The sequence below is a fragment of the Xenia sp. Carnegie-2017 genome, unplaced genomic scaffold, assembly GCF_021976095.1.
Source record: "Xenia sp. Carnegie-2017 unplaced genomic scaffold, XeniaSp_v1 HiC_scaffold_23, whole genome shotgun sequence".
NCBI classification, from domain to species: Eukaryota; Metazoa; Cnidaria; class Anthozoa; order Malacalcyonacea; family Xeniidae; genus Xenia; species Xenia sp. Carnegie-2017.
In genome coordinates, this window is record NW_025813486.1 from 19,603,186 (window position 1) to 19,628,790 (window position 25,605).

The 25,605-nt window shown below is 37.4% G+C and overlaps 2 protein-coding genes across 2 annotated transcripts in view; both read right to left on the reverse strand.

Moving 5' to 3' along the window:
* Positions 1 to 13,092, reverse strand: part of LOC124449430 (ubiquitin carboxyl-terminal hydrolase 7-like) — a 27,236-nt gene extending 14,144 nt beyond the window's left edge. Inside the window, exons 1-28 of the mRNA XM_047000350.1 lie at positions 12,784 to 13,092; positions 12,345 to 12,513; positions 12,183 to 12,275; positions 12,042 to 12,115; positions 11,907 to 11,971; positions 11,588 to 11,676; positions 11,096 to 11,204; positions 10,920 to 11,008; positions 10,166 to 10,207; positions 10,040 to 10,094; positions 9,895 to 9,939; positions 8,662 to 8,697; positions 8,522 to 8,562; positions 7,761 to 7,810; positions 7,267 to 7,349; positions 7,015 to 7,124; positions 6,313 to 6,410; positions 4,675 to 4,730; positions 4,552 to 4,584; positions 4,429 to 4,473; positions 3,089 to 3,155; positions 2,308 to 2,377; positions 2,136 to 2,196; positions 1,558 to 1,628; positions 1,322 to 1,385; positions 1,125 to 1,226; positions 380 to 441; positions 121 to 158 (exon numbers count right to left, since the gene is read on the reverse strand). Of these exons, the coding sequence (XP_046856306.1) occupies positions 121 to 158; positions 380 to 441; positions 1,125 to 1,226; positions 1,322 to 1,385; positions 1,558 to 1,628; positions 2,136 to 2,196; positions 2,308 to 2,377; positions 3,089 to 3,155; positions 4,429 to 4,473; positions 4,552 to 4,584; positions 4,675 to 4,730; positions 6,313 to 6,410; positions 7,015 to 7,124; positions 7,267 to 7,349; positions 7,761 to 7,810; positions 8,522 to 8,562; positions 8,662 to 8,697; positions 9,895 to 9,939; positions 10,040 to 10,094; positions 10,166 to 10,207; positions 10,920 to 11,008; positions 11,096 to 11,204; positions 11,588 to 11,676; positions 11,907 to 11,971; positions 12,042 to 12,115; positions 12,183 to 12,275; positions 12,345 to 12,513; positions 12,784 to 12,832 (1,966 nt within the window). The 5' untranslated portion in view covers positions 12,833 to 13,092. The remainder of the gene's footprint in view (positions 1 to 120; positions 159 to 379; positions 442 to 1,124; positions 1,227 to 1,321; positions 1,386 to 1,557; positions 1,629 to 2,135; positions 2,197 to 2,307; positions 2,378 to 3,088; positions 3,156 to 4,428; positions 4,474 to 4,551; positions 4,585 to 4,674; positions 4,731 to 6,312; positions 6,411 to 7,014; positions 7,125 to 7,266; positions 7,350 to 7,760; positions 7,811 to 8,521; positions 8,563 to 8,661; positions 8,698 to 9,894; positions 9,940 to 10,039; positions 10,095 to 10,165; positions 10,208 to 10,919; positions 11,009 to 11,095; positions 11,205 to 11,587; positions 11,677 to 11,906; positions 11,972 to 12,041; positions 12,116 to 12,182; positions 12,276 to 12,344; positions 12,514 to 12,783) is intronic.
* Positions 13,093 to 13,108: 16 nt separating this feature from the next.
* Positions 13,109 to 23,615, reverse strand: LOC124449431 (echinoderm microtubule-associated protein-like 6). The gene is made up of 13 exons (XM_047000352.1): positions 22,534 to 23,615; positions 22,373 to 22,465; positions 21,921 to 22,107; positions 21,642 to 21,747; positions 19,737 to 19,931; positions 18,723 to 18,937; positions 17,363 to 17,551; positions 17,252 to 17,296; positions 16,826 to 17,117; positions 16,146 to 16,274; positions 15,075 to 15,340; positions 14,116 to 14,269; positions 13,109 to 13,999 (listed from the first exon to the last, which is right to left on the reverse strand). Exons 1-13 carry the CDS (start codon positions 23,463 to 23,465, stop codon positions 13,902 to 13,904), a joined length of 2,901 nt encoding a protein of 966 aa, XP_046856308.1. The 5' UTR covers positions 23,466 to 23,615; the 3' UTR covers positions 13,109 to 13,901.
* Positions 23,616 to 25,605: the final 1,990 nt, after the last annotated feature.

Consider the following 25,605-nt stretch of genomic DNA (forward strand, 5'->3'; position numbering starts at 1 on the left):
ACTGTAACACTAATGAAGCATCAAGTTTCTTAAGTACCATGACTGTAACACTAATGAAGCATCAAGTTTCTTAAGTACCATGACTGTAACACGAAACATTACAATAAAATAATGTCTTACGTTTAACATCAAATTTTGGAAGAACAGCATCGGGAGAATTTGTGGTATGTTATTACAGGTTTGGGCAGCATCAAATGTTAAAGGGAGGAGGGAAAGTTGGAGGAGGATGGAGGGAGGTGGCGGAGGAGTGGAAGGTGGAGGAGGAGGTGGAGGAAGAAGGAGGAGGAGGGTGGAGGAGGAGGAGGAGGGTGGAGGGAAGGCATAATGAATACATCTAATAGAAGCAATTACATAATCTTATTTTATTATTTATTAGTTACCAGGATGTGTAGTTTCAATAAATAAACAGCATTCATTTTCATTGTCGACAGCCTCGATGATCTGTAAAAAAATAGGTACGCAACGCGTACACGTGATGATTTAATATTATTTACACCAAACTCGTTCAATATTTAAATATTGATTTTAGTTATATGACTAAGCAAGTGTTTAAACATTTCTGCATTTTTTGAACGTTTTAGCTTAGATTGCACCTAAGCCTCATAAATGCATGTGCTCACAAGAATCGCACCAAGGAAAGTAACGTCATTTAGATTTCTTGCGACTTTTAAAGGTTTTTTTTTCACTGAAAACTATTTTTTTTATGATTGTGTTTTAAAAACGTTTTCTGACATGTCTTAGATGTCGTTCAGAGAACGTTTTCCCCGCAACGATGAATACTGTATTTGTTCGAACAAGTACAGCGGTGTGCTAATTTTTCTCACCACGTGTGCGGCGTTTAATGGAGGGCAACGCTAGCTCGGGGGCGGCGCTTGTTCGAACAAATACCGTAAACACGACATGGGTCGTGTTTTTTATTGTTACTTTTCTCTAATCATGTTTTGAAAAGTCTATTTTTCCAAAGATTTTGTGCTTATTGCGAACATTGTTTGATAGTAAAAGCACGTATTAATGTAAGCATTTATCCTACATTATCCCACAGTGACCAGACAGTTACCTTCTTCAAATGCACGTATTAATGTTAGCATTTATCCTACATTATCCTACAGTGACCAGGCAGTTACCTTCTTCAAGCGAGCATTTTCTATATCGATTGTTCCCACACGATATGTATTATTTTTACGACTTTGAAAAGGCCATGGACGAATTTGATTTGGCTTGTAACCCTGCACAAAGTAAATCAACACATACCCCAAAATATCCTCACAAATTGTTTGCAAGCAAAGACCAGAAACTTTAAATCCATGTTTTAAAATCTCACCAGAGCGTCGGCAAATATCTCTATAGCCTTTTTCAAAGTATCCTCCTTTAGTATTTTAAAAATCCTGTTAGCAACAAAAAACGTAAAAAAACGTAAAGAAACGTAAAAACACGTAAAACACGTAAAAACCCGTAAAATGAAAAACGTAAAAAACCCGTAAAAAAGCGTAAAAAAAACAAGGATCACTACAAATTATAACGAAGATGTTTCACAATCTATTATTTTTAGACACTTACTTTGACAAAAGCTTTTTACCATCGTAAAGATCGTTTCCCGGATGTCCACTAAATTGATCTTCGGTAATTATCTAGAAGTTCAAATGACGAAAATTTGTGCATGTTCCAGGCTTGTTTGCGATGAAAAAAAATCAAGAACTTTTTTCTGGGATTTATTTCAAACGTTCAGCTGGAATGTTCATTCACAGAACAAGTTTCAGTTTTTTAAACCTCATGATTGTAAGTCCAATACATTCTATTACTTTCTTTCGCAAATCAACAGCAGGAATTTTACGATTAGTATCTGACCCCGGTATAGAACTTTGGGAAATATTTTTGGATCCAGACCTCTCAGCTAGTAGCTGCACACACTAACCCACATTACATATATAAATTAGGATCCAGACCTCTCAGCTTGTTGTTGCACACACTAACCCACATTACATACATAAATTAGGATCCAGACCTCTCAGCTAGTAGTTGCACACACTAACCCACATTACATATATAAATTAGGATCCAGACCTCTCAGCTAGTAGCTGCACACACTAACCCACATTACATATATAAATATTTATATAATCAATGATTAAATTCACCTCGACAGTCATGTATAAATGAGCTTCACTTCTTTCTTTCCGCCTTTGGGCCTCATAACGTCTGAAACACATTATCGAAAATAAATATTTACGTCACGACATTAAGATCACGTGACTAGTGCTACAAGTTTCGGAGTCATAATCTCCAATTTTACATAAGAACAGAACATACTTTTCCTCCTTTAATTTTTCATCAAGTTCTTTGGGAATTTCATGAACTCCACTTGTATCGAGCACATCGTCTAAAAAGTAAAAAATTAATAATTCAAATTATAAAATAAACACAATAAAATGCGTGCGCTGATTGGTCTAGAGCTGAGTTTGCATTGGGCCGGGGCAAAGCACATCTGAGCTCAACCAATCAAATCAATCTAAACAATCAATCAGTCAAAGAGAATTTGCAAATCGATCATGAATACATTTTAGAGGAAAAATTAAAATGTTTGTCTTTTTTCGCATTATTGTTATTTTATAAAAGAAATAAAAGATGTTTTTCGTGTTTGCACTGGCTTATGCAAACCTCGGAGACGTTTGTGAGAACTCTCGAGAAATTGCAACCCTCGACCTTCGGTCTCGGGCTTGCACTGATCTGCTCTCGAGTTCTCCAAAGGTCTCCTCGGTTTGCATAAGCCCGTGCAAACACACTAAACATCTTTTATTTCTTAAATAGTACACTTTCATGTTGGTATTGAAGCATGGATTTATACAAAATTATGCCTTATGCCTTGAAGAATTGCTTTATACCAAAATGAGCCTTATACACACCTCAACAACTATCTTTAATATACATCAGACATAGTTAAGACATTCATGGGGGTATTAAAGAATATCTTTATGGCAAAATGAACATTGCACAAACCTCAACAACTATCTTTAATATACATCAGACATAGTTAAGACATTCATGGGGGTGTTAAAGAATATCTTTATGCCAAAATGAACATTGCACAAACCTAAACAACTATCTTTAATATACACCAACATATACGCATTTGTACAGTACTTCACTGATATGTCATCCTGTAATTGAAAGTTACAATCAATATTACAGAATGAACACCAAACTATGAGCAAATATAAGCTATCACGTAGCTATCATTTATATATATATATAAGACGAGTTTCATAGGGGTATTAAAGTATTGCTTCATACTAAAATGAACTTAAAGCCAAGGCTAATCAACAAACGTTGAAAATGTTTCGTGAAGCGACCTTCGAACGCGCGTTATGACAACAAGAAAAAATCGTTAAAATTGATAGTGATAATTTCAACAAGCTGGAAATTTTTTTGACAACTCGACACAATGTTTTCACGTGCAGCAGCCATATCAACTTAACAACAAAATACGACAAAACCGCTTCTGGCCAATGAGACGCAACCTTGAAATTGATGTTTACAAATAAACATTGCCGAAATGTTCTTCGATATGAAAAATTGTCTTAAATGTAACCATCAACTTTGTTTGAAAATTTTGAAAAATTGCTTGTGTAACCCCGGCTTTATACAAACCTAAACAACTATTTTTAATATACATTAAGCATTCTTACGACTTTCATAGCGGTACTAAAGAATTGCTTTCTACTAAAGTGATCCCTACACTGACCTAAGCAACTATCTTTAATATACATGTGCACAAGGCAAAGATGTGAATGGCTTTAATTACCATTGAATGAAAAAGTCATCAACGCTATTGCCATGAGCCATTGAACTAAATATATAACTGGATAACTACCTATATGTAAACAGTCTACACGTGCACTACTACTATTAATGAATGAAAAAGTCATCAACGCTATTGCCATGAGCCATTGAACTAAATATATAACTGGATGGCTACCTATATGTAAACAGTCTACACATGCACTACTACTATTAATGAATGAAAAAGTCATCAACGCTATTGCCATGAGCCATTGAACTAGATATATAACTGGATGGCTACCTATATGTAAACAGTCTACACGTGCACTACTACTATTAATGAATGAAAAAGTCATGAACGCTATTGCCATGAGCCATTGAACTAAATATATAACTGGATGGCTACTTATATGTAAACAGTCTACACTTGCACGAAGCCAAGTTAAGTGGTACAGTAAAAGCTAAGTGACGCGTTTAAGCATTACTTTCGTTAACAATCGTTATGAACTTTCAACTTTGGACCGTGCAAAGGAAGGAATGGCTCTAGTCGAATTACGGGCTTCAAAGTTTGGCGGGAAGTAGCCGTCCAGTTATATTGAGTTCCAATGCTATGAACTGCGAATATTTAGTAAATATCGTTTAACTTCTCACGTCATATCCGCCGAAATTATGATCGACCGCTTCCTTTTTCGACGCCTTTAATGGAAACGAAAACATTAGAAACAGTAAAATTTTACACAATTGACATAAATCATCATAAATCATCATAATTACCAAAGACACAACGTCATCGTCAAATTTACACCACTAAAAACATACAATCGCTGACTCAAAAACTCGGATGAACGTTAATCTGAGGAATGGATTAACATATTTATTTTGAAAAGATCAGATTACCTTTCCATCGCCTTTTGGATTAATATATACAACGTAGTGTCCGCCATGATTATCACCTAAATAACATACACACGATTTAAAAATTGTAAAAGAATTGCGTGTACTCAAAAATGAACAAAAAAACCTAGAAAGTTACTATACAGATTTGCAACGAGTGTTGTAGAGCGCGTGTTGAACTGGGATTCAATTGCATGAGCAATGGATCACACGTAGAAATATTCAATTTAGGAGTCTTTGAATCACGCTTTTGGCGTGTTGGACTGGGATTCAATTGCATGAGCAATGGATCACACGTAGAAATATTCAATTTGGAGTTTTGAATCACGCTTTTGGCGTGTTGGACTGGGATTCAATTGCATGAGCAATGGATCACACGTAGAAATATTCAATTTAGGAGTCTTTGAATCACGCTTTTGGCGTGTTGGACTGGGATTCAATTGCATGAGCAATGGATCACACGTAGAAATATTCAATTTAGGAGTCTTTGAATCACGCTTTGGCGTGTTGGACTGGGATTCAATTGCATGAGCAATGGATCACACGTAGAAATATTCAATTTTGAGTTTTTGAATCACGCTTTGGCGTGTTGGACTGGGATTCAATTGCATGAGCAATGGATCACACGTAGAAATATTCAATTTAGGAGTCTTTGAATCACGCTTTTGGCGTGTTGGACTGGGATTCAATTGCATGAGCAATGGATCACACGTAGAAATATTCAATTTTGGAGTTTTTGAATCACGCTTTTGGCGTGTTGGACTGGGATTCAATTGCATGAGCAATGGATCACACGTAGAAATATTCAATTTAGGAGTCTTTGAATCACGCTTTTGGCGTGTTGGACTGGGATTCAATTGCATGAGCAATGGATCACACGTAGAAATATTCAATTTAGGAGTCTTTGAATCACGCTTTTGGCGTGTTGAACTGGGATTCAATTGCATGAGCAATGGATCACACGTAGAAATATTCAATTTTGAGTCTTTGAATCACGCTTTGGCGTGTTGGACTGGGATTCAATTGCATGAGCAATGGATCACACGTAGAAATATTCAATTTAGGAGTCTTTGAATCACGCTTTTGACGTGTTGAACTGGGATTCAATTGCATGAGCAATGGATCACACGTAGAAATATTCAATTTTGGAGTCTTTGAATCACGCTTTTGACGTGTTGGACTGGGATTCAATTGCATGAGCAATGGATCACACGTAGAAATATTCAATTTTGGAGTCTTTGAATCACGCTTTTGGCGTGTTGGACTGGGATTCAATTGCATGAGCAATGGATCACACGTAGAAATATTCAATTTAGGAGTCTTTGAATCACGCTTTTGACGGTAAATAAACGCTGCATTTAAGGCGGGTTTTGCACAGAACTTTTTTCCTGGCATTCTCGCACTGTTTATTAGCATTCAGTCTTTTCACTGTTTGGGAATTTAGAACGTTAAAACGTTTTGAAAACCACCAGTTGCTTACATTGTAAAAGATGGCTGAGAAAATTTCGGCAAGCAAATTTTAATACGAAAAGTGCCAAGGTACATTAGGTAGACAAAGGGAACTGAAATGTACGCTTAACTGTTGTATTATTCTCAACTATATTAGCAAGTGAATGAAAATAGGAAAAATCGACAGCTTACCGCTGTGCACAAGAACAGCATGCAAGGTGTAGGTAGCCTTGGTCTGTTTTGATTCCTCAAGAAAACTGCTGAGGTCGATTTTTTCAAAGAATTCATATCTGCAAAAGAATGAGATTGAAAAGATAAACATCAACATTAACATTAAACAATTCACAGATAAACAAGATATTGAACAACGCTATTTACAAATGGGGATATTACAAGAGAAAGGAAGAGATTGCAAAGACAAATATACAAATATAAGCAATTCGCTGATAAACAAGGTATTGAATACCGCTATGTACAAATGGGGATATTGCTAGGGTTACATAAACAAGGGATGCGCATGTAACATATTGAACAACGCTATGTACAAATGGGGATATTGCAAGGGTTACATAAGCAAGGGATGCGCATGTAACATATTGAACAACGCTATGTACAAATGGGGATATTGCAAGGGTTACATAAACAAGGGATGCGCATGTAACATATTGAACAACGCTATGTACAAATGGGGATATTGCTATGGTCACATATGGATATGCTGGGTACAAGCGAAAGGAAGAGATTGCAAAGACAAATATACAAATATAAACAGTTCGCTGATAAACTAGGTATTAACTACCGCTATGTACAAATGGATATTGCTAGGGTTACAAGGGGATATGATAGGGCGAAAACACATAGGGCAAAGTGTTAAAAAGATAAGACGTATGTCACCTGTCATTTATTTTTACATTGGCATCAGCTACGGGATCATATTGAAATCTCATCAGTTGTAAATGTAGTACTGTGGGAAAACTATGAAATATCACTCCTTTTTTAGCTTCCTTTGGGAAAAAAAACAAACAAACAAAACAACACTAATGAGCAACATCAATTGAAAACCCGATGAAAATAGTAGCTACTGTCATATTTGATAGCACTGCAATTAAAAATATGTATTTGAATGACACAATTCTAATGGCAAACCTGCATTCCATGATCACCCGCATCGTATTTGTTATCGCCGTCTAATGTTTCGACGGCTATGTATTCTTTGAAAGACTCGTATACTAGATAACAAGTGAACTGTTATAGCAATTTCATACGCACAAAGATCTACCCTAAAAAATTGCATCGAAGCGACAAAATCGTACCGGGGCGTTGCGGAATGAGATTTTTTAATGTAACGATAAAGTTACATGTTTGTAGATGTAGATCGTCCAGGTTAGTATAGTCCTGAGAAGGACTTTTTATTGACTCTGAAGATGTCTACCGCTAAGGTTGTCAAAACGTCAGTCAACAACAACAAAAACAGTCCTTCTCAGGACTATACTAATCTGGACGATCTACATTTACAAACATGTAACGATACTCCCGGGTTCAAACCATCTTTTTGGCAACAATAATGTATTAATAAAAGGACGAATTACGTGGAAACATTAAACAGTAGAAAAAAAGGAAGTGATGCATTGCTAACTTACTATCTTTTTTCCCTTTCACATTCAGTTGAATATCATAAAATGATTCTATCCTAAAGAATATTTGAAATATTTCAACTGAGATCCAGTTAAGACGACACATATTGGATTCAATGCTCAAGAAATCTTTGTTTGAGGTACCAGCGTACGGTACAAAATTTCTCATTGTCTTAAATAAAAGATCTCCTGAAACCGCAATGGACTTTCTTTTTACAGTAATGTTTGCAAGCAAAATCGCGAAACTATCATGTTTTTGTGAAAGGTACACGAAAGAGTCGTTTCCTAATTTTCATACACTAAAATCCCGTTTTGGTGTTTAAGTAAACACTCGAGCCTGTATTGTAAAAGATCACACACACACACACAGAGCGAGGCCTCAAAATCACTTCATATTCATTGCACTGATTTTGCAGAAATTGTATTCTCATTGCACTGATTGGAAATATTTCAGTAAAAATCTTATCATCTGTACGTATGGAAAAATTAGTTAGCCATTGATTAGTGGTAGCGCGATTTCTGTTTCGTATTCAAGGAGAGTGAGTGAGCTATTAGAATACAGATGAGAAAGATCTTCCCGAAAGTTCACGCACTGTGACTGCATTTCAGGATTGTGTAAGCAAAGTCGACACGAGTTTTATCCTACTACTACAGCTAATGGGATGCTACAATTGCTGCTCATCTCCAAGGTACTTCACAATTACTTTTGTAGTAAAATTACAATAAAATAATTCGACAGAAAGTTGAGGAATATGTAAGGAACAAACCTCGACGAGACGTATTCGATATTGGTACACTTGATGTAAGACTAAAAAAAGTGGTCACGAATATTTGAATGTAAAATATGGACTAAAACTTGAAAATAATATTTCTTTAGATGTATGTGTAATAATAAAGGTGAACTTACACACATCTTTCCTTCTAGAAGTTTTGGAATCACGCCCTGGTTTGAAAAGATCAATAATTTCGCATTCATATGATTGAAACAAAAAAATAACATCGTTCACTGGTGGCGTAGCAGACTTGTTAATTGGGGGGGAGGGTGTAAAAAAACAACATCGTTCACTGGTGGCGTAGCAGACTTGTTAATTGGGAGGTGTAAAAATAACATCGTTCACTGGTGGCATAGCAGACTTGTTAATTGGGGGTGTGTGTGTAAAAATAACATCGTTCACTGGTGGCTTAGCAGACTTGTTAATTGGGAGGGTGTAAAAATAACATCGTTCACTGGTGGCTTAGCAGACTTGTTAATTGGGAGGGTGTAAAAAATAACATCGTTCACTGGTGGCTTAGCAGACTTGTTAATTGGGAGGGTGTAAAAATAACATCGTTCACTGGTGGCTTAGCAGACTTGTTAATTGGGGGTGTAAAAAATAACATCGTTCACTGGTGGCTTAGCAGACTTGTTAATTGGGAGGTGTAAAAATAACATCGTTCACTGGTGGCTTAGCAGACTTGTTAATTGGGGAGGGGTGTAAAAAAATAACATCGTTCACTGGTGGCTTAGCAGACTTGTTAATTGGGGAGGGTGTAAAAAAATAACATCGTTCACTGGTGGCTTAGCAGACTTGTTAATTGGGAGGGTGTAAAAATAACATCGTTCACTGGTGGCGTAGCTGACTTGTTAACTGGGGGTTAAAAATAACATCGTTCACTGGTGGCGTAGCAGACTTGTTAACTGGGGGGGGGTTTAAAAAAAATAACATCGTTCACTGGTGGTGTAGCAGACTTGTTAATTGGGGGGGGGGTGTAAAAAATAACATCGTTCACTGGTGGCGTAGTAGACTTGTTAATTAGGGGGGGGAGTACAAGTTCATACACGCATGCCTTACTCTGCAGAAAACAATTGATTTCAAAGAAACTCAATGCATAGAACATATGTACTTATGAATATTATGCATATCAAATTTGCTATGCCACTGTGAGTAAAATGAGACATTGGGTGTGTGTGTCGGGAAGGAAGTTTTGGAGAAAGAAAAAGGGTTAGCTTCTTGGTACAAAACTTATCCACTTCAAAAAGTAAAATTTGCTAGAAAAACTAATCTATTTGACACTTTTTATTTGACAAGTTTATAAATGGAGACGCATTGAAATAAATAAATCAAGAGAAATCAAAATAACATCAAGAAATCATCTGCACCTCAACACAAGTGCCCTTCATTTTGCTTTCCATGTTATCCAACAACTATAAACAGAATTCAAAAAGTTTAAAGAAGTAAAGGTAAGATAAAGCTTAGAAATTTCAAGCAGCAAAGTAATAGGTTGAAAGAGATGAACAATCCTACCACTCGGCACAGCTCTTGTACATCATGTTGCATGAAGCTGTCAAGAGTTTCCCATCTGAAGAGATAAAAACGATAAATGCTGATAGTCGACAAACTTCATTACTACAAAAGCAACAGACAACTAACCCAAACGATCTCGTAAGCTTCTTTGTACCAACAGCTTTATCACTGAAAAAAATCATCAATTAATGACATACAAACAACAATGATACAATACAGGTTTGTAAATGTAGATCGTCCAGGTTGGTATAGTCCTGAGAAGGACTGTTTTTGTTGTTGTTGACTGACGTTTCAACAACCTTAGCTGTAGTCATCTTCAGAGTCAAACCGCTAAGGTTGTCAAAATGTCAGTCAACAACAACAAAAACAGTCCTTCTCAGGACTATACCAACCTGGACGATCTACATTACAAACATGTAACGATACTCCCGGGTTCAAACCATTTACTTTATTAACAATACAATAACCAAAAATCAAACAATGATAAAAAGATAGAATGATAATGTTATTGACATTACAGGTGATTATGACCTAAAGATGATTTCCAAGGACTAATATAGCAGTCAAGAATATACTGCATATTCACGACTGAAAGCCAAACACAAATGCACCTACATACATAGGAGTGAGAATAGTCTGACAGAAACAGTCATAGACATTCCATCTACAAAATTGTGCTAAATTCATCCCAAGAATCATAATGTTTACACTGAAATAATCATGCAATTTATGTCAATATGGCGTTATCGTAAATGAAGTTCAAGGTGGTTTTTAAAATTTCCTTTTCAGGCTGCTCAAATTCTGAGGTAACAACCAGCAAACAGCATCTCATATCTTCTGGATACATCATAAAGAAAACAATAAACATTTGAAATAAAACCTGAACTGAAGTTCATAGAACACTCGCTGTAAATTGAATGCCACGCTTCTTTGTGGATCATCGTGAGAGGTTGGCATTTGGTAAACAGCCTAAAATTTAGAAATTAGTTTAAATGGTTAGAAAAACCACAAAAGAATAATGGGGAGACAACGAAACATGACATCACACATCAATACCGTTCTTAATTTATTTGTGAAGAACAATGTTTGAAGAAGTGAATTCATATAGCATGTTGCTCCTTGGTTTTTAAGTCCAACATAACCTGTGTGTTTTTTTGAATCCCAACTGCAAGAAAAAGAATTGTTTCTGATCTCAAAATACTTGAACAATGAGACCTCCAACAGGAATGAAGGGAAGTGACAATCATTTCACATAGATAGGAAAATTAATGTTATTTTGACTTCAAAGATACAATGAAATTGTTTATTATAAATAAAATCTTTTACACCAGTGCTTATGCTTGAAGTCAAAGAATTTCAAAATCACGATATCACAGGGTGTCTTGGAGAAACTTTGGCCTTAGATGCTAAAATTTCTCCGACACCTAATTCACTTATGACTGTAGATGGTACTATGAAATGACATAACATGTCTTTTTAAATAACTCATAAAGTACATTACATGCACATAAACGATAAACCTTCTATGCAATTATGAACATAACTTACGCAACACCATGTGGGGCTTCTGCAACAACATGAGCCTCAATAATAATTGTATCATTATCAATGAATCCATTTTCTGGGTTCAGGATCTCCTGGTAGGAAAAATAATAGTAATTTGTATTAGGCCAACTTAACAGAATGAGTTACCCAACATTGACAAGCCTTAAACTAAGACTATTGATAGAAAATAAATACATTGTCTAGTGAACAGCAATGAAGTTGACAAGCTTTGAATTAAGGCTAAAGTACTGATCAAAGATCATATGCAACATAGTGAATTGCCCAAACATTGTAAGCTTTAAGTACAACATGCAATACATACCTGCCATTCTTTAAAATTACTGAAACCCCAATCGTTCTCTTTGGAAAAAAATAAATGTTGAATTTCTACAAGAGAAAGCAACAAAAAATCAATTAGTTGAGACTGTTATGACGATGTAAAGAACAGAGTTCCCACTTTTTTTAAAGGATTTTTCTGGACATTTCTGATTAACCAGGACCAACTGTGCCACAGCATTACAAGACCAGGATCTAAGCAAGTGCAAAATTAAAGTACAAATCTCCGTTGAACAATGCAAATACATACAATGCAGCTTACAGTGACTCGGTTTCAGGATCACATTGTAGAAAAACTGCCAAACATTTTATTTTGTCCGGACCATTAGTCTGCCGCTGAATGCACATAATACGCCTGCAACAAATCAACATATAATTTGAGCAATACCCACAGTATGCAAATCTTGAACATATATTTTCTAACCAAGGTAGATTTCTTATGTATATTGGATCACTAAGTATAGTCTCTCTGAGGCGGCTAAAATCTCTCAAGACGAATCGAACCACTCCTTCTGGTCGTGCAGTATCTTCTTCCACTTCAGTCTTCACCTCATTTTTTCCTCCTGGGTCAGCTTCAGATGTATCCATTGGCTCTAGAAAACATCATGGCATTTTGAGAGACATGTTCCCAATGCCTTGTGTGACTGCTTTGCATAAATTGCCATCAACACAACTCCACATGTCTGCACACAACTCTACTAGTAACAACTATCAAAACAATCCTCTTTCTAGTAAAGACAGCATGTTTAGATATAAAGCAAAGGCCTCCATTTGACAAAGGCGAACAATGATTGCAAACAATGTTTGCAAAAAAACTTAGTGATTCTTCAATCAACACGATTATAAATCACATGACAGCATACCTTCCTTCGTGTTCACATTGTCCATATCGTCTGAAACAGGGCCATTCATGGTCGCTGACGTACGTTTATCCACTTCAGGACGTAAGGAGTTCTTTCTCGCGGAGTCGAAAGTTCCCTCCGAACTTTCCTGGGAAACTTTCGCGTGCTTACTTCCGATGCGGCCAATTTCGGTACGTTTCCCCTTCAGGGGTTGAACACCACGTAAAAACAAGAAAGACAAGAACTTATAAACATCACAATAGTTTGCCAAACTGTGTTTTACATTCCTTTATCATTTTCCTATTCAGTCGCCATGCTAAGACCGAGTGGCATCATGGACAGGGAATTATTACACAATATATATTTTCGAATACTTCATGTAACAACGACTATAATGTTTGGTGTAATATAAGATTTTAAATATATATCCCAAGCTGTTTTTTTACAGATATTTGCTTGTATGCAAGGTTTTTTAAAAAAACTGCAACCGTTTGAAGTCTACGAACGTTTAAAAGTACATGAATCGGCACCAATTGGTACCAAAGTTGAACCAGGACAATTCTGTATGTAAAGGGTTCCTCAAAAAGCAACACAAAACTTCTGATGATTCCCATAACGATTTCTTCATGAAAATTTTAATAACTCGGCTTTCTGTTGGTCTCCACGGGCGTAATTTATTAACGTAATTATTTTCATTCACAACTAAGTAGGGAAACAATTGAGCACATTGTAAAGAAATCCTGTTTAGCTTTTCATAAACTCTCTTTCATCATCAAAATATGCCACACATAACATATGTCAATTGTTCTAACTTCGGAAGTTTTGTGGGTTTTTGAGATACCCTGTACACAACACGTTACTTTGATGATTGCTGTCCTGAAAAAGGTCTCATAATGAAACATGAGACAGAAAAAGGAAAAATTCGTGCAGAGTCCGTTTTTCACAGTGGAAGATGTGACACATAAGCCAGAAATCCCCGCATGTTTTCATAGCTGAGCTAAATAAAAGCGGGATGTCTATATGTCACACGGAGGGTAAACGCAGTCTTGAGTTTATGATCATAGTGATGGACATCTCTTCAAAGGCGATGCGTATTTACAGAAGAAACAACATCATCTTCGCCATTTTTTATTCAACTATCATAACTGTGGCTTCCCTTTAGCGACCGGGTTTCTGATAGGTCCTGTAGGAATGAATTTTGGTTGTACCAGAATTCCTTCAACACGAGAGATTTCTTCTAGAAAGATGAATTCAGTACATTCTTCATTAAAATACGTTAAAAACAACAATGAGGACATTTACTGGAACCATAAGTGAAAGAGCTCCTAACTATATGTCGTTGTTTTAACTCACCTTTTTCCTCGCGTTCTACACGACGTCTTTCCCAAATAAGTATACTCGTGTCCATGCCTCCAGTTGTCACCAGTTGTTTATCATCGTTTGTCCATCTCACATTTGTCACGTGAGAAGAATGACCATTGTATTGACGGTATTTTGCCCCACTCGTCTGTATAAAGGAAGAAAGTTTGTAGCATGTCGTCACACTCACACAATGACGATCCCACATCAACCATGACTACTCCCCGTTGACAATGATTGTCTCCAACCTTCCCTCACACTGACAGACATTACTGTAAAATGACAAAGATCATCATACGATGACAACTACTACCCCACATTGACAGTGACTACCCCACATTGATAACTACTTGACAGTGACTACCCACATTGACAGTGACTACCCACATTGACAGTGACTACCCACATTGATGACTACCCACATTGACAGTACCCACATTGACAACTACATTGACAGTGACTACTTGACAGTGACTACCCACATTGACAACTACTACCCCACATTGACAGTGACTACCCACATTGACAGTGACCACCCACATTGACAGTGACTACCCACATTGACAACTACTACCCCACAATGACAGTGACTACCCAAATTGACAGTGACTACCCACATTGACAACTACTACCTCACATAGACAGTGTATACCCACGTTGACAACTACTACCCCACGTTTACAATGACTATCCCACACTGACAATGAGTATCCCACACTGACAATGACTATCCCACACTGACAATGCCACCCCACATCATTAAAGGTTACCTCACAGTTAATTCTAAAACATACCTTACCCAGGAACAAACATTACACATTGACCAACACGGTACAATTGGATACAATTGGGTACAATCAATGCCGATACATTCCACGTGGACACAGTCTTTCATGAACCAAGGAACTAGAACTAAATTCATTTCTTCAAAAGAAAGCGATGAAAACACTTACCGTAACAGGATAGTTAAACAATTTTACTCGACCGAAGTCATCTCCAGTCGCCAAAAGACAATGATCCTTACTTCGACAAGTGGCATTCACATCAGTGACGTCAGTAGCAGGAGGGAATATACCGTTTAAATTTGGACCCAGTACTCCAGTGACTGTATCCCACTCAACTCTCATTATCGCTCTATCATTCATTGTTTTTCTCGATGCTCGCGGAGCTTCAAAGAGAAGATACTCCCGGGCACCAGAGTTCGACAACAATAACTTTCCTAGAAAATATAACAAGTTATACAGGAAAGAGAACATATTCACGGAATCACAAGCACCCGAGTTCATTAACAGTAACTTTCCTAGAAAATAAAACAAGTTATACAGGAAAGAGAACATATTCACGGAATCACAGGCACCCGAGTTCATTAACAATAACTTTCCTAGAAAATACAACAAGTTATACAGGAAAGAGAAAATATGCACGGAATCACAGGCATCCGAGTACATCAAGAATAACTTTCCTCGGAAATATTACAAGTTATACAGGAAAAGAAAACAATGAGATCTTAAACCCTTTACTTCCCAAGTTTTTTGAGTTTTGGATTGTTTTCTTGATGTCGCTATAAGGCAACGCTCGGAGACATAAGGGTTAACATGAAGAGATGTGAGTACATGTTGAAAAAAGTTCTATTTTTTACTTAGCAGTAAAGTAAACGGCACGAAAGTTTGGTCATGGCATGTTTTAAGGGAGTTTTTTTTCAATAGCAATGTTTGCGTGCACTCTTCTTGAGATATTTAAGTCTTTGTCATAAGTATATCGATAATTTATCGTCGATTGTTTCAATAATAAATAAATTTGCTTTACAGCAGGTATACAAACAATACAGGTAGTTCACTTGTCTTTGACAACAAATTTTTCATGTTGTTGGTTTCAGAATGACATGCAAATAAGCGGCTGTCTGTCAAATGCAAAATAAGCAGAAAACATCGGATCTGAAACGTACAAGGCACAACTCTGCCTACTTAATTACATACGGTCAAACAGAAATATAGTTCGTTTTAACTTACATGAAGTATGCCTACCTTGTATATCCCAGTCAACATGAGTTATATAGCTGGAATGTCCTTTGCAAATGCCGACCCGTTTCCCTCTCTTTACGTTGTAAATATCCACGAAATTATCGTGAGAGGCCACAGCCAGAAACTTTCCGTCTATATTATGTGGAGGAAAATCTAATGACGTTTATGCAATTACGTGACACGGTGTCGACTTAGAAAAGTGAAGGTTTCTCTGCACAAAAAATCTACTAACGAAACCTGGACTATAACAACCCACGCCAATAATAATAACACCAATCCTGTTCACAATACAGCCAAATCCCACATACCACATCATCCAATCATCTTAATCCATCCATTAATCTTAATCCATCCATTAATCTTAATCCATCCATTAATCCAACTAGCCACTCTAAACGTCTACAAATCAAAAGCAATTGTAAACAGCCAATAACTTCCTATATTTTGAACAAGGCTCGAAGAACCGAGTCGAAAGCTCAATAAGATAAATGTTTAAATAATCCGGAGAAACTTTCACTTTTCTACAATATATATATATATATATACATATTGTATAGAAAAATCTAATGACATAGTATCGCAGATAACTATATCAACTATTTAATTATTCCGTTTTTGATACTTATATAAGGAGATTGCGCAAAACAAAACTTTATCAGAGTCGTTTAGCACATTAACATTACCAGGAGAGAATTTCACATCGGACATCTCTTCCATTCTGTCTTTGAAGTTTACGATAAGTGTCAAAGTTTGCGCATCAACGATACTAAAACTGCCATCATTGTGTCCAACTGCAATAGTATCACTGCCTGGAGAGTAGGCCACGCATCTAGAACCGCGTTTTAGCTTCTTCACTTGCTTCATGCGGATATTCTTTAGATCCCAGACCCTTAGAGTCTTATCATCGCTCACCGTCGCACATTCCTCTTTATAAGGATGTACAGCTAGTCCCCAAACCTCTCCCTCACGATGTCCCTGGTGAAATAAAAGAGGTCATTCGAAATGAAAGAAGACAGTTATGAGCTATGCCATTCCACAAAGGAAAATCTTCTAGCAGAAAAATGCTCAGTATAATATGAAAAAGTTTGTTAAAAATCACTACAGGAAACCTGAGTAATAATAGACATCTTTCCATCTTCCTCAATCTCAATGACCTGAAAATATAAACATTTAAAACGACTTATGTGTCGATAATATGCATTTATTATGCAACAACATGCCTGGTTGTGACCAGTACCGATCAAAATCCGCGACGCGTTCGTATGAATGGATCTAATTGGTGGACAATCATCCAATAGTATTGAGCCGTAGTTCATAACAGTTCGCTCGACCCTGAATGCCTTCAAGCAATGTTCAAAAAACATGTCCCATACAACAACAACGCCATCTTTACCACCGGTCACAAAACCCTAAAACACAAAGCTTTATTTAGGGAAAGCAGCATGGGGATTTTTTTATTTTGCAGATGACCTTCGAAGCTCCTATCATTATGAAGTTTCCATAATTTCGTAAAATTTTTAAATTCAATACAATATTTAGTTTATAATACGCTCGAACGCTCCCCATTAATTTATCTTATTTCCTTTTTATTGCTGTAATTTATGTATCATATTACTTTTATATAAGCATTGTACACTTATTATTTCACTCATACTGAAGATGGCATCATGAGATGTCGAAACATGTCTATTCTAAAAAAACTTGTCGTGCTTATTAAATGCGTATTATGAAGTTGTTAGCTACCATCAGGAGGAAGTTTACATCCATAAGAATGAACAAATTTATTCAGTTGAAAACGCTCATCCAGTTAAGCGAAGCTCGTTTCCACAAGGGGAAAGATTGTGTTGGAAAATATATACGGTAGGTCAGATGGGAAAGGCAAAAGAGATGAGATAGAAAAGGGCATAAGTTGAAAAAGAATAACCGCTATTTCTTGAAAGCTGCGTTAAAGGTCCGACTGAAAAACATTTGGAATATATAAGCGGAACCTTCCAACAGACGGGTTCGTTGGAAAAAACAATGCGATAATGAAATGAACAACGTGGAGAATAGGATTTAGATGTTTGTATATGTAGATCGTCCAGGTTAGTGGAGTTCTGAAAAAGACTCTTGGTCTTGAAGTTGACTAACGTTTCAATATCATTAGCGATAGGCACTTGCCTCTGAAGATGACTACCGCTAAAAATGTGGAAAAGTTTGTCAACAACAACAACAGTTTTTCTCAGAACTGAACAAACCTGATCAATCAACATCTACAAAGATCTAACAATACTTTCGAGTTAAAGCCATTCATATTAATGGACCTTAAATTAACTCGGCACTCACGATCTACGGATAGAAACAAGGACTAAAACGTGATCATCTCTACGCCATTTTACGATGCCTGATCAAATAGATTGCTCATCCATTTCATTTGATAAAAATTAAAAAATCTCTTCACGGAGAACGATATAAAGATAGTTTAATATATTAAAGTGAAAAGTTGCTTAACGATTTTCTGTGACAACGGTAAGAGAGAGAATTCACAATTTTTCAATCATTCCAACAAAAACTGACATGTAAACAAAACTTGCAACTCACCTCTGTCGCCGTATTCCTCAACGCATACATAGCATAAACAGCTCCCTTATGACCTTTGATAGTTCGACGTAAGGTTGTTCCTTGCCACACATAAATCTCTCCGTTATCTGCGCCCGCAAAACAAAGGTCATCGTGCCGACTATGACAGATGCAAAGCATTGAGGAAACTTGGCCAACTTTGCCATACGTGACGGGTCTCTTATCAATCTTTGAACCTGATACAAAGTATGAATAATAAACGGAGAAAAGTTAAGAAAAGTAGTTTGGCGATATGAGTGAAGGTGCGTTCTCGTAAGCGACTAAATCCTTAAAGTTCACATTAGTCGCCATAAAGTATATGGTTTGAACCCGGGAGTATCGTTACATGTTTGTAGATGTGGATCGTCCAGGTTGGTATAGTCCTGAGAAGGACTGTTTTTGTTGTTGTTGACTGATGTTTCGACAACCTTAGCGGTAGTCATCTTCAGAGTCAAAATGTCATCTTCATCAAAATGTCATCTAGCGGTAGTCATCTTCATCATCTTCATTTTGACTCTGAAGATGACTACCACTAAAGTTGTCGAAACGTCACCTGGACGATCTACATTTACAAACATTAGTCGCCATCTTGCATTTGACCACGAATAGTAGCCTGATATTGTATGACAAGGATAGGTCACCTTGACTAACCAAGTCATACTATATTTAATACAAGTGGTACCTTAAAATAACCCTAACCCTAACCTCACCCTAACCCTTAAAAACTTATAAGGCACTTCAAACTTGAAGAATAGCATTGATTTCGCTTTCAAATTCAGGATTGCAACGCAAAGTTTTTTGTTTATGTTTTGAAAAAATGTCGATTTCTATAAGATAAAAAACACGAAAATTTCTCATCGCAAATTACTAATATTGATTGTACTGCATTACGTTATATTATATTATACATAATATAAATAATAGATAACGATATTACTTCTAAAAATTGACAAGCAATCCTTGAATGTAGAAGAATATCCATTGCTATCCCCTTACCATTATGAGTCCAAAACTTGATGTGTTTCTCTCCAACAGTAACAAAATAATTTTCATTAAAAGGATTCCATTCGAGAACATAGATCTTGTCCTTGTGTCCGCGTGTCGTTGCTAACTTTTCCGCTTTCTTCCAATCCCATATACAGATGCAATGATCGTCATCAAGGCCGACGTCAGCCAGTTTCTTTCCATCCCCTAAATGGAGATAATTGTTAATGGCCGATGGCGTAATTCCTGGGTAGCAGAAAGCCTGGATGGCGCAGAGCAAAGGCTTCGTGTAACAAAGCAAAGGCTTCGTGTAACAAAGCAAAGGCTTCGTGTAACACAGCAAAGGCTTCGGCAAAGGCTTCGTGTAACAAAGCAAAGGCTTCGTGTAGCACAGCAAAGGCTTCGTGTAACGCAGCAAAGGCTTCGTGTGGCGCAACGCAGGCTTCGTGTAAGCAAAGGCTTCGTGTGGCGCAACGCAGGCTTCGTGTAAGCAAAGGCTTCGTGTAAGCAACGCAGGCTTCGTGTAATACAGCACAGGCTTCGTGTGACGCAGCGCAGGTTCCAACACAGGCTTCGTGTGACGCAGCGCAGGCTTCGTGTAATACAACACAGGCTTCGTGTGACGCAGCGCAGGCTTCGTGTAATACAACACAGGCTTCGTGTAAGCAAAGGCTTCGTGTAATACAGCACAGGCTTCGTGTGACGCAGCGCAGGCTTCGTGTAATACAACACAGGCTTCGTGTGACGCAGCGCAGGCTTCGCGTAATACAACACAGGCTTCGTGTGACGCTGCGCAGGCTTCGTGTAATACAACACAGGCTTCGTGTAAGCAAAGGCTTCGTGTAAGCAACGCAAGCTTCGTGTAACAAAGCAAAGGCTTCGTGTAAGCAACGCAGGCTGTAAGCAACGCAGGCTTAAGCAAAGGCTTCGTGTAAGCAACGCAGGATTCGTGTAATACAACACAGGCTTCGTGTAAGCAACGCAAGCTTCGTGTAAGCAACGCAGGCTTCGTGTAACAAAGCAAAGGCTTCGTGTAAGCAACGCAGGCTTCGTGTAAGCAAAGGCTTCGTGTAAGCAACGCAGGATTCGTGTAATACAACACAGGCTTCGTGTAAGCAACGCAGGGCTTCGTGTAATACAACGCAAGCTTCGTGTAAGCAACGCAGGCTTCGTGTAACAAAGCAACGGCTTCGTGTAAACGCAAGCTTCGTGTAATTTCGTGTAAGCAACGCAAGCTTCGTGTAAGCAACGCAGGCTTCGTGTAACGCAAAGGCTTCGTGTAAGCAACGCAGGCTTCGTGTAAGCAAAGGCTTCGTGTAAGCAACGCAGGCTTCGTGTAAGGGCTTCGTGTAAGCAACGCAGGCTTCGTGTAAGCAACGCAGGCTTCGTGTAAGCAACGCAGGCTTCGTGTAAGCAACGCAGGCTTCGTGTAATACAACACAGGCTTTGTGTAAGCAAAGGCTTCGTGTAAGCAACGCAGGCTTCGTGTAAGCAACGCAGGCTTCGTGTAACAAAGCAAAGGCTTCGTGTAAGCAACAAAGGCTTCGTGTAAGCAAAGGCTTCGTGCAAGCAACGCAGGCTTCGTGCAAGCAACGCAGGCTTCGTGTAATACAGCAAGGCTTCGTGTGACGCAGCGCAGGCTTCGTGTAATACAACACAGGCTTCGTGTGACGCAGCGCAGGCTTCGTGTGACGCAGCGCAGGCTTCGTGTAATACAACACAGGCTTCGTGTGACGCAGCGCAGGCTTCGTGTAACTCAATACATGTTTTAATTAGTCAATAAATTCATTAGTTTCAAGAACAAAAATTATTAATTTGCTTGTTTTCTACCACAAAGTCTTCCACAGTAAGAACTCATATCATAAACACTTCAAATTACAAAGGAAAAAGAACAAGTGTGTGTAACATTAAACTAACCTGAAAAGTCAACACATGTAACTCCTCTTTTGTGAAAACCTTTCAACACTGATAATGTAGTCATTGTTTTTGCATCCCAAACATGTGTTTCAGGATTTTTGCCAACCTTGAATTGGACAATAAATTAGTCTTGCGAATCTCTATAAATTTTTTTGCACTAAGTCAATTCTAAAATATTTACATACTAGCACAACAAAATCTACCAGCTGACTGTGACATTGCTGTAAGGTCTATCACTCTATTATCTTTAAACACGTAATTCTGAAAACGTGTGCATACCTGTCCTGTAGCAACAATATTTTTATCATCGTGAACTGTAAGGCAAAGTATGTCATCCGTATGGCCATTATAAAATGATTGCTTATGAGTTGAACGGTTGTAAGAAATGCCTAATCCTGCGATGTGAAATACAATGTCATCTGATACCGTATAGAAAACATTGTTACATGCATCATAACCATGGTAACTAAAAAAGAAATCACAAAACAACATTCCTAATAACTCGACAAAATACTTTGGTTCAACTGTAATCTCAAACCATCATAATCTAATCCTTATTAACCCCAATGCTCATCATAACTCCAATCATACACTTAACACTAAACTTGATCAAAGCCTAAGCCAAATCCTATAACCCAAGGACAAACCTTTGTCCAAATCCAATTTATTCCCAATCCTAACTTAATCCAAATGCAAATCTAATCTTAAACCAAACCCTCAATCCCACTTACCCAAAAGCAAATTTCAACTCTAGGGTTTCTTTTGGGAGCTTTTGAGCAACTTTAGTATTGCTTTTCGACTGTTTTGGACTCAACGGTTCTTTCCTAAACAAAATTTACATAATTTTAAACAAAATATCTTCCATACTGTTTGTGATCATTAATCAAGAGACCTTTCGATAATATGACTTTGACTTTTCTTTAATTGCTCAAATTCCACGGCCTGTTTTGAAAATGGGCAGCTTTCTTCATCATGCATGGAGGTGAGACAAGACTTACAGCGTACATTCTGTCTGGCTTCACTTGATGTAGCTAACACCCACAGCTCCTTGTCCCATTTGGACCATGTTAATAACCTTCTGGATGATGCTTTTCTGCGAAAAGCAATGTCATACCTTAACCATGCTCCCCTCTCATCACTGTCTTGGTAAAGCATTGCAATGTTTGCAATATAACCCAACATGTCCGCAGTTCTCTCTGGATATTCCTCACACAAAACTGACACATATACCATCATACATTGTATCCATTCTGCAAATTCAGTAATCTGTGGTGTTGAGGATGCATCAACACTGTGTGATACATGTCTGTTATCCCAAGCCGTGTACTCCAAGATATTTTGCGGTAAAAAGTCAGAAAAATCGACGTAACCACCATTTTTGATTTTCTCAATCAGCAATTCGGAGGACGCCTTGTGGTCCGGAGAGTTATGAATGAGACGACTAGAACTCAAAAATTCATAATACCTTTCATCAAATTTTGAGTAAGAGCGAAGAGGAACGTGTTGGTTGTCTGTAATGTTTGTTTCACTTTGATCGCCTTGTGGAAAGGATTTGTTTAAAGAAACTGAAGATCGATTAAAGGGAAATGATTGACGTCCATCAAAAAAATCATTTTCACTGCTAGAATCGTGTAATTCTTGGCGAGAAGAGCTTCGCCAGTTTTGTGCAAAACTTTCGAAGCTACGACTGTTGTTTATTGGGCTAGTAGACGAGAGAACTCCTTCCCAAGCAGCATAGTTCTTCGGCTTTATTTCTTTACTATTTCGTCCACGAAGATTTGTGTTACTGTTTTGCAGTCGACTGTTTGAACGAGACGGTAGCATGACGACTAAATACGAGTCACCAATACTAAATTACCAGATTATGCGCCTTTCAAACCTATCTTGACCCAGATTTTCTTCATTTTGGCAGATACAAACGACTTCCGTAGGTGAAAAACAAGATGATAGATTTGTTTGAGTTCTCAAGGCAACAAAAACAGTCGATAGACGCGTCTTACCCGCGCATACAAAATAGGGGACTAAGCACGAATGACGATTGCACGTGATAGTGTAGTAATTCTGAATAATTTCGTTTTTTGTTCAGCTTTCAAAACCTTCTACTGTTCTTCTGCTGCATTCTTCGCAAGTCGTTATAACGAAAACGCAAATATCTATTTTTGCACTAAATCCTCTTAAAACATGCAGCATTATCAAAAAGAAACGATAAACAAAATAACAAAAGAATTGTAGGCTTCCAAAAAAGGCAAACCTGGTCTTATTGTTGCTTTGAGCAGCAGTTGTTTTCTACAATTTGGCAATTTGTAACAAAAAAATATGTAAGAAGTTCAACTCTAACGGTTGATTTTACTAGCAGAATCATATAAAGTTTGAAGCCAAAAAGAAACAACGTCGATCTACATTTACAAACATGTAACGATACTCCCGGGTTCAAACCATTCACTTTAAGAAACAAGATGTCGCGAATGAGACAACTAGTAACTTATGTTTATACAATGAAATGAGTAATTTTGTTTGTCTTGCTGCAATTTATCGCTTAAGTAATTATGACGCAAGAATACTGTCCAGTCTGTGAAACAGATAAATTAAAACAATATCAAAATTGTTTGTATTGCGTTTATGTACATATCTTAAGGTATCATTAAAATATAAAAAAAAGTATTATGACACATTATGACATAAGAAATCCTACGACTTGATAAATTACAGTAAACAAACTGAATAATTTGAGAACGTTTAAACAGGTAGAGCATCTATCTGTTCTTCTTCGTTTGCAGTCAACAATATGTCCGTCAATCTCGACCCTCACACTTACAAACAGTTGCGTGGAGCGTAGGCATACAGGTGAGTGTGTGTGTGTGTGTGTGTGGGGGGGAGTTACATCCCACAGATTTATGAACTAATAAACGGATTTTCGATGACAAATAACGTTGTCTCATTTCTGCATGCAACCAATTCATGTTAAGCATGATATTGCACAAACTAAATATATGATTTCATCAAATGTGTTCAAATTACCTCGTGTTTGTTGGGAAAACTTGCGCTTTGCACTCTCCCCCCCCCCCAGTTTAAAATGTTTGGGATTGTTCTATGGTGAGACATTGTCAATAAAGGATTGCGCGTCCGGAAAATACCATTTTTCAGATGGGTTTCTGGACCGCGTCAGGGTGTTTCTATCTTTTTTAAAAACAAGCGTAAGAAATGCGTCATGAGTCAGTGACGTCAATCGTAGAATGATAAGCAAATCGTTACGAAAATCCTCTTAAAGGTGATTTTTAGAAAAACTTCGCCGAGAATAAAGCTTAAAAAAAACAGGATTACTTTCGAGGTCGCCTAGGAAATTGCCGCTAAATATCTAAGTAAATAGCGCTAGAAGGATAAGGAAACCACATGAAACCAAGCGATAAAGACTTTCGCCTAATCTATTTCATATCTGGACAGCACATCCAAAATCTGACAATGAGTATTTCATCAAATATATTCACCCACAAATCAGAACAATAATAAAGTGTGATACTTACATTGTGTTTGCTTCTTTATTGTATTTAAAGAAAAATGGTTGCACGAGAAGGGTAGAGCAAAGAAAATTATTGATTTGACGTCATGTTGTTTAATAAATTTAATTTGCTGTTCTTATTGGGACATTTGAAGAACGCGAAACCTAATGTTTTCTACTTCGGCAAAGAACCACTCGTATCATCTAAATACTATAGACTTTACTAGACACAATAGTTTTAGTAATGATCTGCTTCAAAATTTCACTTCCTTTTAAGTAGCGCCATCAAGCCTGGAGCGGATTTAAGTGTAACTGATTTGCATAAAATGCGAATCGACATCATGGGATGTCCATTTAGAACAGGAAAACGCCATACGCACTCAGATCACTATCGAAAGGAGCTTAATGTGTGGCGATGGAATGCCGAAGAAACGACCCCATTTATTTTTAAAAAAGTCAATTCGCCTC